The sequence below is a fragment of the Choloepus didactylus genome, chromosome 3 (genome assembly GCF_015220235.1).
Source record: "Choloepus didactylus isolate mChoDid1 chromosome 3, mChoDid1.pri, whole genome shotgun sequence".
Classification (NCBI taxonomy): Eukaryota; Metazoa; Chordata; class Mammalia; order Pilosa; family Megalonychidae; genus Choloepus; species Choloepus didactylus.
In genome coordinates, this window is record NC_051309.1 from 2,265,972 (window position 1) to 2,278,064 (window position 12,093).

Sequence of the window (12,093 nt, forward strand, 5' to 3'; positions counted from 1 at the left end):
AAGACAAAATAGATAAATGGGATTTCCTCAAAATTAAAAAATTTTGTGCCTTAAAGGACTTTATCATGAAAGTAAAATGACAACCTACACAATGGGAGAAAATATTTGGAAACCACCTATACAATAATGGTTTAATATACAGAATATATAAAGAAATCCTACAATTCAGTAACAAAAAGACTAACAACCTAATTTAAAAATGGACTAAAGACGTGAATAGACATTTCTCCAAAGAAGATATACAAATGGCCAAAAAAAAAAACACATGGAAGTAGGGAAATGAGACACCATTCACACCCATGAGAATGGCTATTTAAAAAAAAAAGAAAAACAGAAAATTGTAAGTGTTGGAGAAGATGTGGAGAAATAGGAAGATTGGTTCATTGTTGGTGGAAATGTAAAATGGTACAGCTTCTGTAAAAGAAAGATTGGCAGCACCTCAGAAAGTTAGGTTTAAAATTACCATATGACCTGGCAGTCCCGCTGGCAGGTATATATTCCAAAGAATTGAATGCAGGGACTCAAACAGATATTTACACACAGATGGCCCTGGTGGTATTATTGCCAAAAGATGGAAGCAACCCAAGTGTCTATCGACCAATGAATGGATAAATAAAATGTGGTACATACATACATACAATGGAATATTATTCAACTGTAAAAAAAAATTGATACATGTGACAACATGGATGAAACTTAAAGACACCATGTTGAATGAAATAAACCAGACACAAAAGGACAAATATCATATGGTCTCACTGATAAGAAATAATTAGAATAAGCAAATTCATAGAGTCAGAAACTAGAATATAGATTATCAGGGACTGAGGTGGGGGTAGGAAATAGAGGATTAATGCTTAAATTGTACGTTTCTATTTGGGGTAATGGAAAAGTTTGGGTAATGCATGGTGGTGATGGTGGCACAACATTGTGAATGTAATTAACAGCAGTGAATTATATATTTAAATGTGGTTAAAAGGGGGAAATTTTAGGTTATATGTATGTTACTAGAATAAAAAATTTTTAAAAAGAAAACACAGTGTGTTGGTTTCAATCTATTATGCCCCCCACAAAAGCCATATTCTTTCATGCAATCTTGTGGGTGCACACTTATTAGTCTTTTGATTAGGGTGCAATATTTTATTAGGTTGTTTCCATGGAGATGTGACCAACCCAACTGTAGGTGAGACCTTTTGATTAGATCATTTCCAAGGAGGTGTGACCCCGCCCATCCAGCGATTACTTCACTGGAATCCTTTAAGAAAGCTCACGGAGAGGAACAGCTAAAATATATAATCCAGTTTACCCCCGGGAGAAGCTAAGGGCCAACACAGACCCAGATGCTTGGAAATGCAGACAGAAAGATGTTTGGATGCTATGCTAAGAGATGAAGCCCAGAATTTGTCCCAAAGAAGCTAAGAGAGGATCACCCCAGAGGCTTTGAGAGAAACACTCTGGGAGAACAAACAAGGATGCACAGAGGCTGAGAGAGATAAGCTAAGAGAGACAGAAGCCCACAGACAATTTGGAGAAAGCCATTTGAAACCAGAACTTGGGAGCAAAGGACCAGCAGATGCCAGCCACCTGCCTTCCCAGCTGACAGAGGTGTTCCAGATACCACTGACCTTTCTTCAGTGACAGTATCCTCTTGTTGATACCTTAGTCTAGACACTTTTATCGGCTGAAAACTGTAAATTTGTAACCTAATAAATGCCCTTTATAAAAACCAATCCATTGCTGGTATTTTGCATAATGACAGCTTTAGCAAACCAGAATACACAGGAATATACAAGCAGTGAACCTCAATATAAACCATGTACTACAGTTAATAGTCGAATTATAAAAATGTGCTTTCCCTCTCTCTCTAGCTAAGCCAACTTGAAAGGTGAAATCACTGCCCTCCCCCCTACGTGGGATCAGACACCCAGGGGAGTGAATCTCCCTGGCAACGTGGAATATGACTCCCGGGGAGGAATGTAGACCCGGCATCGTGGGACGGAGAACATCTTCTTGACCAAAAGGGGGATGTGAAAGGAAACGAAATAAGCTTCAGTGGCAGAGAGATTCCAAAAGGAGCCGAGAGGTCACTCTGGTGGGCACTCTTACGCACACTTTAGACAACCCTTTTTAGGTTCTAAAGAATTGGGGTAGCTGGTGGTGGATACCTGAAACTATCAAACTACAACCCAGAACCCATGAAGACAGTTGTATAAAAATGTAGCTTATGAGGGGTGTCAATGGGATTGGGAAAGCCATAAGGACCACACTCCACTTTGTCTAGTTTATGGATGGATGAGTAGAAAAATAGGGGAAGGAAACAAACAGACAAAGGTACCCAGTGTTCTTTTTTACTTCAATTGCTCTTTTTCACTCTAATTATTATTCTTGTTATTTTTGTGTGTGTGCTAATGAAGGTGTCAGGGATTGATTTAGGTGATGAATGTACAACTATGTAATGGTACTGTGAACAATCGAATGTACAATTTGTTTTGTATGACTGCGTGGTATGTGAATATATCTCAATAAAATGAAGATAAAAAAATAAAAAAAATGTGCTTTCATCAATTGTAACAAATGGAACATATTAATGTGAGGTATTAATAATAGGGTGGTATATGGGAATTCTGTATTTTATACATGATTTTTCTGTAAACCAATAACTTCTCTAATAAAATTTTTAAAAAAGTGGTTATTTTAATATTAAATTATATTCTATTATTTATATATCTATAAATTTTAACTAATTTTATTAATACTAAATCAATGTATTAATAGACAAAATACATTCAGAGCTAAGGGATAAAGAAGGTTGTTCCATAAAAATAAATGAGTTGATTCATCAGGAGGACGTAACAGTTTAGGATTAAACAACTGGCCGCAAATAACAGAACTTCAAAATTATATGACGCAAAACCTAAAAGGTTACAGAAAGAGAACTGCTGTAGAAAATGAAAAATCCACAATTATGGTTGGCTATTTCAATACCGCTCTCTCAAAAAAGGACTGAACAATCAGACAGAAAATCAGAAGGATATGGCAGACTTGCACAACACTATCAACCAGCTTGATCAAACTGCACTTATAGAATATTCCACTAGACAGTAGCAAAATACACATTCTTTTCAAGTGTACACGGAACATTTACCAAGATAGAATATCTTCTGAGCCACAAAGATCCGAATAAATTTAAAAGGACTTAAGTCATGCAAAGTACACTCTCTCGCCACAATGGAATTAAACTAAAAATCAATAAAAGGTCTGGAAAATCAGAAAATATTTGGAAACTAAATTACAAACTTCTAATACAACCCATGGATCAAAGAAGACTTCAAAAGAGTTACTAGAAAGTTTTTTTGAATGAGTGAAAATAAAAACACAACATATAATTTATGGGATGACCATTAAGGCAATATTTCAGGAAGACTTCCAGTAAATCAAGATGACATTAGAGTCAGCGAGTAAAACACAGGTTCCCAGGGGCCTAGGAGGTGTTAAGGAGTGGGGAGTTATTGCTTAACTGATGCGGGGTTTGTGTTTGGGATGATGGAAAAGGTGGTGGTAATAGTGGCACATTGTAAATGTAATTAACACCAATGAACTGTATACTTGAAAGTGGTTCAAATGGAAAATTTTAAGTTGTATATATGTTACCTGAACAAAATTAAAAAAAAAACTTATAAAACTGTATAACCCAGAGTGAACCCTCATGTAAACTGAACTAAAATTAATAGTATAATTATAATAATATTGTTGCATCAGTTGTAACAAAGGGACCACACTAATGCAAAATGTTAATAATGGGGGGGTGGTATATGGGAACTCTGTACTAGCTACATGATTTTTTTGTAAACCTTCAATTGCTATAATAAAAAAAAAACAAAAAAAATTTTTGAGCAGATGGGGAAAAAAATATACCATACAAACATTAATCAAAAGAAAACTTATGTAGCAATACAACAGCCAGACAAAGCAGACTTCAGAGCAGAGAAAATTATCAGGGCTATTACATAGTGATAAGCATGTCGATTTCCTAAGAAGACGGACTCACTCTAAACGTGTGTGCATATAATAACGGAGCTTCAAAACACACGAAACAAAAACTGACAGAACGGAAAGGAGAAATAGGCAAATCCCCAGGAAACAGCAGACAGCTCCCTCTTCTTGTACAGCTTACTTTCTAGTTGGGGGACAAAACACAAATAAAACATTGTGCTTTGATGAATCTAAAACTGAGGCTGCGCTAGAGTAACGAGTTGGACAGTCAGAAATACTGTTCCCGAGGAGAAGGCATTGACACGTGTCACATAGGAACATGTGGGTACCTGAGGACGTGCCGTCCAGGCAGGCGACAGGAGGGTGCCCGTGTGGCAGAGCAAATAAGCAGGAGGAAGAGAGGAGCTGGGGACAGTCACTGGGGTCGTGGGGAACAGGTCCCTCAAGGCCTTGCAGACCAGTGTTTGGATTTTAGTCTAAGTGGGAGGGGCAAGCAGGGGGAGATTTTAAACAGAGAATGACTTGATTTAGGCTGCATTATTTAGAAATCACTCTTGATTAGCAATTATACTCAAGCGGGAAAAAATAAGTAACTTGAAATCTCTTTCATTAATCAACACAAAATTATTTGCCTCTTCAGAAAATGTTGGGAAATCATATGGGAAATTGTTAATGAATTACAAGACTAAAATCTTTTACTTCTGAAAAGAGGAATGAAAAAATAATTCGGACTCAAATCACATTTTCTCAATGTTTTACATGACAATTTTTAGACATAAAATAAACATTTTTAAAGTAGTTTACAAATTTTTAAAGACAACATATGTGTGGATGTTATTTCTGAGACAGGAGTTGATCAATGGAACCAACTATTCATTTACAGTTCTTAAGTAAACCATAACCTGCTAAAGCTTCTTTAAAATGTTGAGATACAGGGAAAGAAATGGGTAAACCAAAAGAAGAGAACGTTTTACGTTTTCCTATTGTCAGACATTACTATGAAGCACAAGCACACAAAGCGTGGTGGCAATGAGGTCCACGGGGTCAACTGGTCGCAATAACTTCCTCTTGGGAAGGTGTATGTATGTGTGTGCATGTGTATGTGCGAAAACTAGATTTCTGGAGATTTTAAAAACAGTATCTTTGAAAATACTAATTAACTATATTTTGTGCACTCTAAACAAACAAAAAAATATAATTCAAACTCTAAAACGGCACTCTCCTGTGACCTACACAGAATCTGGTTAAATAATTTCCAACCAGATTCAGGTTTTAGATGTAAAAGAGTGAGAGCTTAGAAGTTCCCTAAGAAAACAGAGGTGAGTACTGAGACAGTCTTGGAGATGAGGAAAGCCTTTCCGAGATGACACCGAGGCAGAAACCATCAGGGAGCCCAACAGAGTGGAGGACCCCCGTGGAGAGGGGGAGAGGTCCTGCTGCACGCCACCCACGGAAGCACCAGGCTGCAGGTGCGGGAAAGCCGTCCAACAACACAGATTCGAAGTGAAAATGTCATAGCTGTCGACCCAGTAATTCCACACCTGATTCCCTGGAATACAAGGACCAGAGCACCGGGACATAAACAGAGTGATGCTTATTGCGGCTTCACTCCTAGAGGGCAAGAACTGGGCATCACACACATGCCCACCCATGGGGCAGTGGCTGGGCGGACTGCACACCGAGCAGCGTGAGGGCACACACCAGGAAGAGAGGAACCGAACATGTCAGGTGGTCTGTAGGGATTCCCCTGACCTAAGGGAGAAAAGCAAGGAGCAGAAAATTAAAATGCTAATTCTGTAAAATAAATCATGACTAAGGCATTGTGTGCTTGTATATATAAATACAGATCCATATAGGTCTAAGATAGTGTTATAGGTTGAAGAAAACACAGGCACACACACTCCAGGTTTTTCCCACGGGACTGAGGGTGTGGGCTGAAACGAGCGGTGGGACCCCGCCCGCACCCGCCCCTGGCTGAGGGCACCTGCACAAAGAGGGGAAGGGAGAAAGGGCACCGAAACGTTCCTGGCAGCCAGCTCAGGGCCAGGGAGTTTCCCGTGACTTTCGCTTTCTATTTCTATGCTGTCTGAATTCTTCAGAATCACCCCATATTCCTTATATAATAAAAAAGCCATTTTAAGTATGGCAAATCAGAATATATATTTAAAAATTTAAGGGCAAAATAGTTCACCATTTTACAAAGGGTTAATCTTTGTTATATAAGGAGCTTTTCCACATCCATAGGGAAAAAAGAACATCCTCCAGAAAAATTGACAAATGATATGAACAAGTAATTCATGGGAGAATAAAATTTTTTTTAAGGTCAACCTCACATAGCTTTTAAATAACTGGAAATTAAAAAGAGATGCCAAACCAATTAAATCAGGAAATAGCCAAAAAGGAAAACTCTTTGTATTGGCAAGGATGTTGGGAAACAAGCCTTTCACACCCAATGTGCTGGGAATGTAAAATAATTGTTTTTGCTGGAAGACAATCGGCAAAGTATAACAAAAGCCTTAAAAATGTGCATATCCTTTCACTCAGCATTTCTACTTCTAGGGATTTATTCTATGTGAATCATCAGGAATATGTACCAAAATTGTTCATATGAATGTTTCTTGTATCTCTGTATAAAATAATTAAAACTGAAAACCCAGTCTAAAGAATCTTCAATAAGGACAGCCATTAAGTGGAACAGAATACAGCCATCAAAATGACAAAGTAGACTTTCAAAGAGCTGAACGCACACATTGTGTCTACATATTCTCCTGTCAAAAATTTAATTGAAATAACAGAAAAATAAGTAAGCAAAACTGGAGCATCACTGAAAAGCTAGGACAGCTACCCACAATCCAGACCATTAGAAATTTCTGGAAGAGAATGAAGCACAGCAAAAGATAAATCTGCAAACCTAATAGAAGAAAGGAATTTATAACCCCATGCAGACAAAAGCAAGAGCCTCCATGAAAAGTGAGTTTTCCCAGCGGAATTTCTAAATAACTCCTTGGTTAGAGAAGGGGTGCAGCAGGCACAGTGGCAGAGAAACAGACTGAAGGGCTGTTTCGGCCTTAGAAGCACTCGGGGTGGGGGGGACAGCAGCCCCGTGAGGGCACCCCGCCCCGAGAGGCCACCACTCCCTGCAGCCCTGGCGCCCAGCCTGCCCCGTCCCAGCCCCCTTCCTCTCCCTGGCACAGTCTCCTGCAGCAGGTGCAGCAAACGCCCTTTCTCTCCTGGCAGTGTGCGTGTGCCCCATGTGCGAGTACCCAGAGCCAGTCCACGGGACTCACAGAGGCCAGGGAACCCGTGGGGTAGGACTCAGGCTTCTAAATTCTAGAGTCGTCTATATTATTTGAAGTTCTTTACAATGAACATATACTCATTTGTATATTTAAACCTAAATATACATTCAGATTCATATTAAGAGATACTAAAATAGTATTTTATAAATACATGTGCATAGCCAAAGTCTGGAAGGTTAGACAGCAAAATGCTAACCACAGTTCCACATGGTGGAGTAACAGCAGACTTTGACTAATTTCTTTACATTTCTTTTCCTATTTTGGAATGAGAATAGTCTCCTTTAATTAAAAAATACAGACCGTTTTAAAAACAGTCAATCACTTTAAGTGTTAGTAAAGCCACATCACAAATTCAAGGGCATTTATAGCTGTTTGCATCAGAGATTGTCGTTAACAGAAAAATGGAGGGTGGGGTCACCAGAGCAGAAGCTATTTCAACCCATTTCTGGAATTCCAGTACAAATCTGAAATGAAAAACGGGGAAAGGGAAGGCGGGTCCCCTTTGCCCCACACAGGAGGGTCTGCTCTCCTGCACACGAGGAGCCCCTCGCACATGCTTCAGGAGGGTGGGGACCACATATTGTCCCCGCACTGTGTTTCTAGAACATAGTACGGGCTGAGTAAATATTAGCTGAAGGAGTAAACAAACAAACAAAAAAATACACTCTATTACATAAAGGGGCCGTCTCTTATAAGTGGATAGCTTCACATCATAAGTACATAAACATAATTGCCTACACATCTAGGCAAAACATCAATTATGAGGCTAGAAAAATGGCATTTAACAAAAAAGAGGGGAACTTACAGGATGCTTGGCTGAAAGTCTCCCGGTCACAGTTCCAGTTTGATTCCATGTAGAGGAAATGAAGCCCTTTATCAGTTAAAAAGAATTATTTTAAACTCTGAACAATGCAAGGCTGAGTCAAGACAAGCTGAACCTCCAGTTTCTTTGCCTACAATACACTACACTCCCACGGGGGTCAGTAAGGAGAGGGAGGGCCAGCTTCACCTGCAGCTGTCGGCCGGTCCTGTCACTGTGTACCTCGAGCAGGTCACAGGCTCCGTCTGCCTACAGTGTCCAGGGCTGGAGAGGGAGGCGTGAGGAGCAACCACTCAAAGGGGCTGAGGTTTTATTTTAGGGAGATGAGAATGTTTTGGACCTCAGTGAACTAAAACAATGACATCTACCTCAAACAATTCCAGAAAAGAGATGCAGTACTAAATGTGAAAGTCGGAGGTCAGCTGTAGGGCTTCCACAGTAACGCAAGGTTTTAAGCTATGTCCACTTATGCTGTTCAGAGACCCGGCTAATCACAAAATCATGTTTCTAGTTCAAGAATATGATTTGCTAAAATTTTTAAAAGATTACATATGTATCTGAACTCAACTATTGATTATATTCTTAATCACAGTATCTGTGTTTTCTTTTTAGCTCTCCTTACCTTTTTCATGCAAGCTAGCAATCCATCTAAAAAGGTTGACTTGATCTTGTGAACCTAAATTACAAAAACAAGAGTAATTTTTTTTTTCAAGTATCTAAATAGGAGCAAGCTTTCAAGTGTCACCTACAGCGCTGGGCGGGCACCAGGGTTGTCACCTGAGATGCCTCCAGGAGGCCCTGAAATGACCGTGGTGGTAACCAGGATTCAGTGACACCGAGCCACAGGGAAAGAAGTCACCTCCCACCTCCTTCTGAATAAATTTTTAATTGTGGAATAATTTTAGATTTACAGAAAAGTTGCAGAGGTAGAGAGTTCCGGAATACCCCTCACCCGGTTTCCACCACTGGTGTCTCCTTTTCAGCTCTCTTTCAGTCCCTCTGCTCCCTCACAGCTACTGCACCCTGACAAAGACCGAGCGGGCCGGCAGGTGAGTCCTGACAGCACGATGGCACAGGTGGACGGGCGCCGGCAGGGGCTCTGACCCAGCCTGGACGACAGCGGGCCTGGGAGGTAAGGGGCAGGCTCCGGCTGGAGGGCGCATGCGCGGGGGCAGGCCGCGGCAGGCCCTGCAGGTGCGGGTCAGCGCTGAGGCCGGGTGCGGAGCACTGCCCGAGGGCTCCAGCCAGGCCCGGGAACCCGGGAGGGGCAGAGGCGTTCGGAGCCGTCTCAACTCGACCCCGCGGACGTCTGCTCCACAAAGTCCCGCACGAAGGACCCGGCGAGGGTTTCCTCCCGGATTCCACTAGTCTCCCCCCTTCCATGCCTCCTGGATTCGCGGGGCTGGGCAGGGCTGATCACAGCCTTGAGTCAAATCGTGCCAGAGGACAGAGAGGCTGTGCTAACATAAAGGCCACGTGAAAAAATACATCCAGTGCACTTCTGGAGCACCAAAGCCTCTGAACCAAACAACTCACCTCGGGGCCACCCAACTATGTTCACTTTACAACAGTGCCAGGGCTGCTTCACTGAGGAGGGAATTTCCTCCTAATCACCAACTTATCTACCAAAAAAAAAAAAAAAAAAAAAAAAAAATGTAACTTACCTGCCTATATTCCAAAACTATCTTCGGTAATGGATGAAAATCTTGCAGAACATTTAACTAAAAAATGAAAATAAATATCACCAATATAATCCCTTCATTTTAACATTTTTACATTTCAAACACTTATTTTGAAATGTGATATTCAAATTTTAACATTTCAAACACTTATTTTCAGCTGGAAAAAGTCCTCATAATACATGTTGCAAATTGAGCATATTTTCCCAAAGTAGATTCATAATAAGCTCTACCAGGTGTCTTAATCCTAATCCATTCCAAAATCATCCCATTCTCTGCATGGGAGTGAAAGACACTTCACACGAGGTTGGAAATAAGACTCCACCTGAGACTGAAAACAGGGAAATCTAAACCCAGTGCATGTGAATTGCCACAGAGGGGAATAAACTAAGAAAATGCGACAAATGTGTGACTCAGTCTAGGAACACCCAACAGCAGAATAATGGTTATCTGGGCATAATTTCAGGGAGTTAGCACTGGAATATGATTATGATTTTTAAAAACATTTTTATTGGGGTGAAATTCACATAATATAAAATTAATTATTTTAAACAATTTTGTGCAATCACCAGCTATTTCAAGTTTCAAAATATTTTTGAAATCTCAAAAATACATTTTGCTGTATGAAAGAAGCCAGATATAAAAGGCCATATCTTGTATGATTCCATTTACATGAAATATCTAGAATAGCCAGATGAATAGAAGCAGAAAGCAGATTAGTGGGTTCCAGGAGAGGGAGGCATGAGGAGTAGCTGCTTAAAGGGGATGAGGCTTTATTTTAGGACGATGGGAGTGTCTCGGACCTAGATAGAGGTGGTGGTTGCACAAAATTGTGGGTGAACTTAATGCCACTGAATTGCTCACTTTAAAATTTTATGCTATGTGAATTTCACCTCAATTTAAACACAAACAGGAAAAGCCATTTTCATCACCCCCAAAAATCTGCATACCCATCAAGCTGTCATACCCCATCCCCACATCAACTGAGGCAATCGTGTGTTCTTTTTCTTCACTTTATTAGTGTAATACAATACCCCGACTGATTTCCATTTGTTGGACTACCCTTGTGTTCTTGCAATGAATTCCACTTTGTTGCAGTGTATAATCCTTTTAATATGCTGTTGCATTTAGTTTACTAACATTTTGTTGAGGATTTTTGCATCTATATTCATAAGGGATAGTGGTCTGTAGTTTTCTTATAATGTCTGGCTTTCATATCAAGGTAAAGCTGGCCTCACAGAACAAGTTTGGAAGTATTCCATTCTCTTCTATTTTTAATTTTTTTTGTTTTAAGAGTTTGAGCAGATTAGTGATAATTATTCTTTAAATGATTGGTAGAATTCACCAGCGAAGCCATCTGGTCCTGGACTTCTCTTTGTTGGGAGGTTTTTGATTACACATTCAATCTTTTTAGTTGTTAGAGGTCATTGATCATTTTCTATTTCTCCTTACGTCAGTTTTGGTAGTGTGTGTGTTTCTAGGAAATTTTTCATTTCATCTAGATTATCTAATTTGTTGCTATACAGTTGTTCGCAGTAGTCTGTTACAATCCTTTTTCTGTAACATTGATGCCCCCAATTTCATTTCTGAATTTAGTAGTTTGAGTCTTCTCTTTTTTTCTTAGTCATTCTAGCTAAAGGTTTGTCAATTTTGTTGGTCTTTTCAAAGAACCAACTTTTGATTTCACTGACTTTTGTCTACTGATTTTTCTATACTCTATTTCATTTGTCTCCACTCAGATCCTTATTACTTCCTTAATTCTTCTGGCTTTGGGTTTAGTTTGCTCTTCTTTTCTAGTTCCTTCAGGTGTAAAGTTAGGTCATTGATTTGACATCTTTTTTCTTTTTTAATGTAGGCATTCACAGCTACAAAATTTCCCTCTGAGAACTGCTTTTGCTGCATCTCATTTGTTTCAGTATGTTGTTTCTTTTTTTTTTTTTTTTTTTCCATTTGTTTCAGGTTATTTTCTAATTTCCCTTGTGATTTCTTCTTTGCCCCATTAGTTGTTTAAGAGTTTAATTTCCACATATTTGTGCATTTTCCAGTTTTCTTTCTATTAATATGGTTGGAGATGATACTCTGTAAGATTTTGATATTTTTAAACTTATTGAAACCTGTCTGAGGGCCTAACATACGGCCTATCCTGGAGAATGTTTCATGTGCACTTTAGAATCATGCACATTCTGCTGGTTTTGGGGGGAGTGTTCTGTGTAACTCTGTTGGGTCTAATTGGTTCATTGTGCGCTTCAAGTCCTCTATTTACTTACTTATCTTAAGTCTAGTTGTTCTATCCATGATGAAA

The 12,093-nt window shown here is 39.6% G+C and overlaps 1 protein-coding gene across 5 annotated transcripts in view; it reads right to left on the reverse strand.

Annotated features, from left to right (window-relative positions):
• The window catches only part of POLN (DNA polymerase nu), a 237,108-nt gene that overhangs the window by 130,954 nt on the left and 94,061 nt on the right, over positions 1–12,093 (reverse strand). For 4 of the 5 annotated variants that reach the window (XM_037829257.1, XM_037829259.1, XM_037829258.1 and 1 more), the window contains 3 exons: positions 9,777–9,833; positions 8,735–8,788; positions 8,098–8,163 (listed from right to left, as the gene is read on the reverse strand). The exons of the other annotated variant lie outside the window; for it this stretch is intronic. In XM_037829257.1, the coding sequence (XP_037685185.1) occupies positions 8,098–8,163; positions 8,735–8,788; positions 9,777–9,833 (177 nt within the window). The remainder of the gene's footprint in view (positions 1–8,097; positions 8,164–8,734; positions 8,789–9,776; positions 9,834–12,093) is intronic. 5 annotated transcript variants of the gene reach the window in all.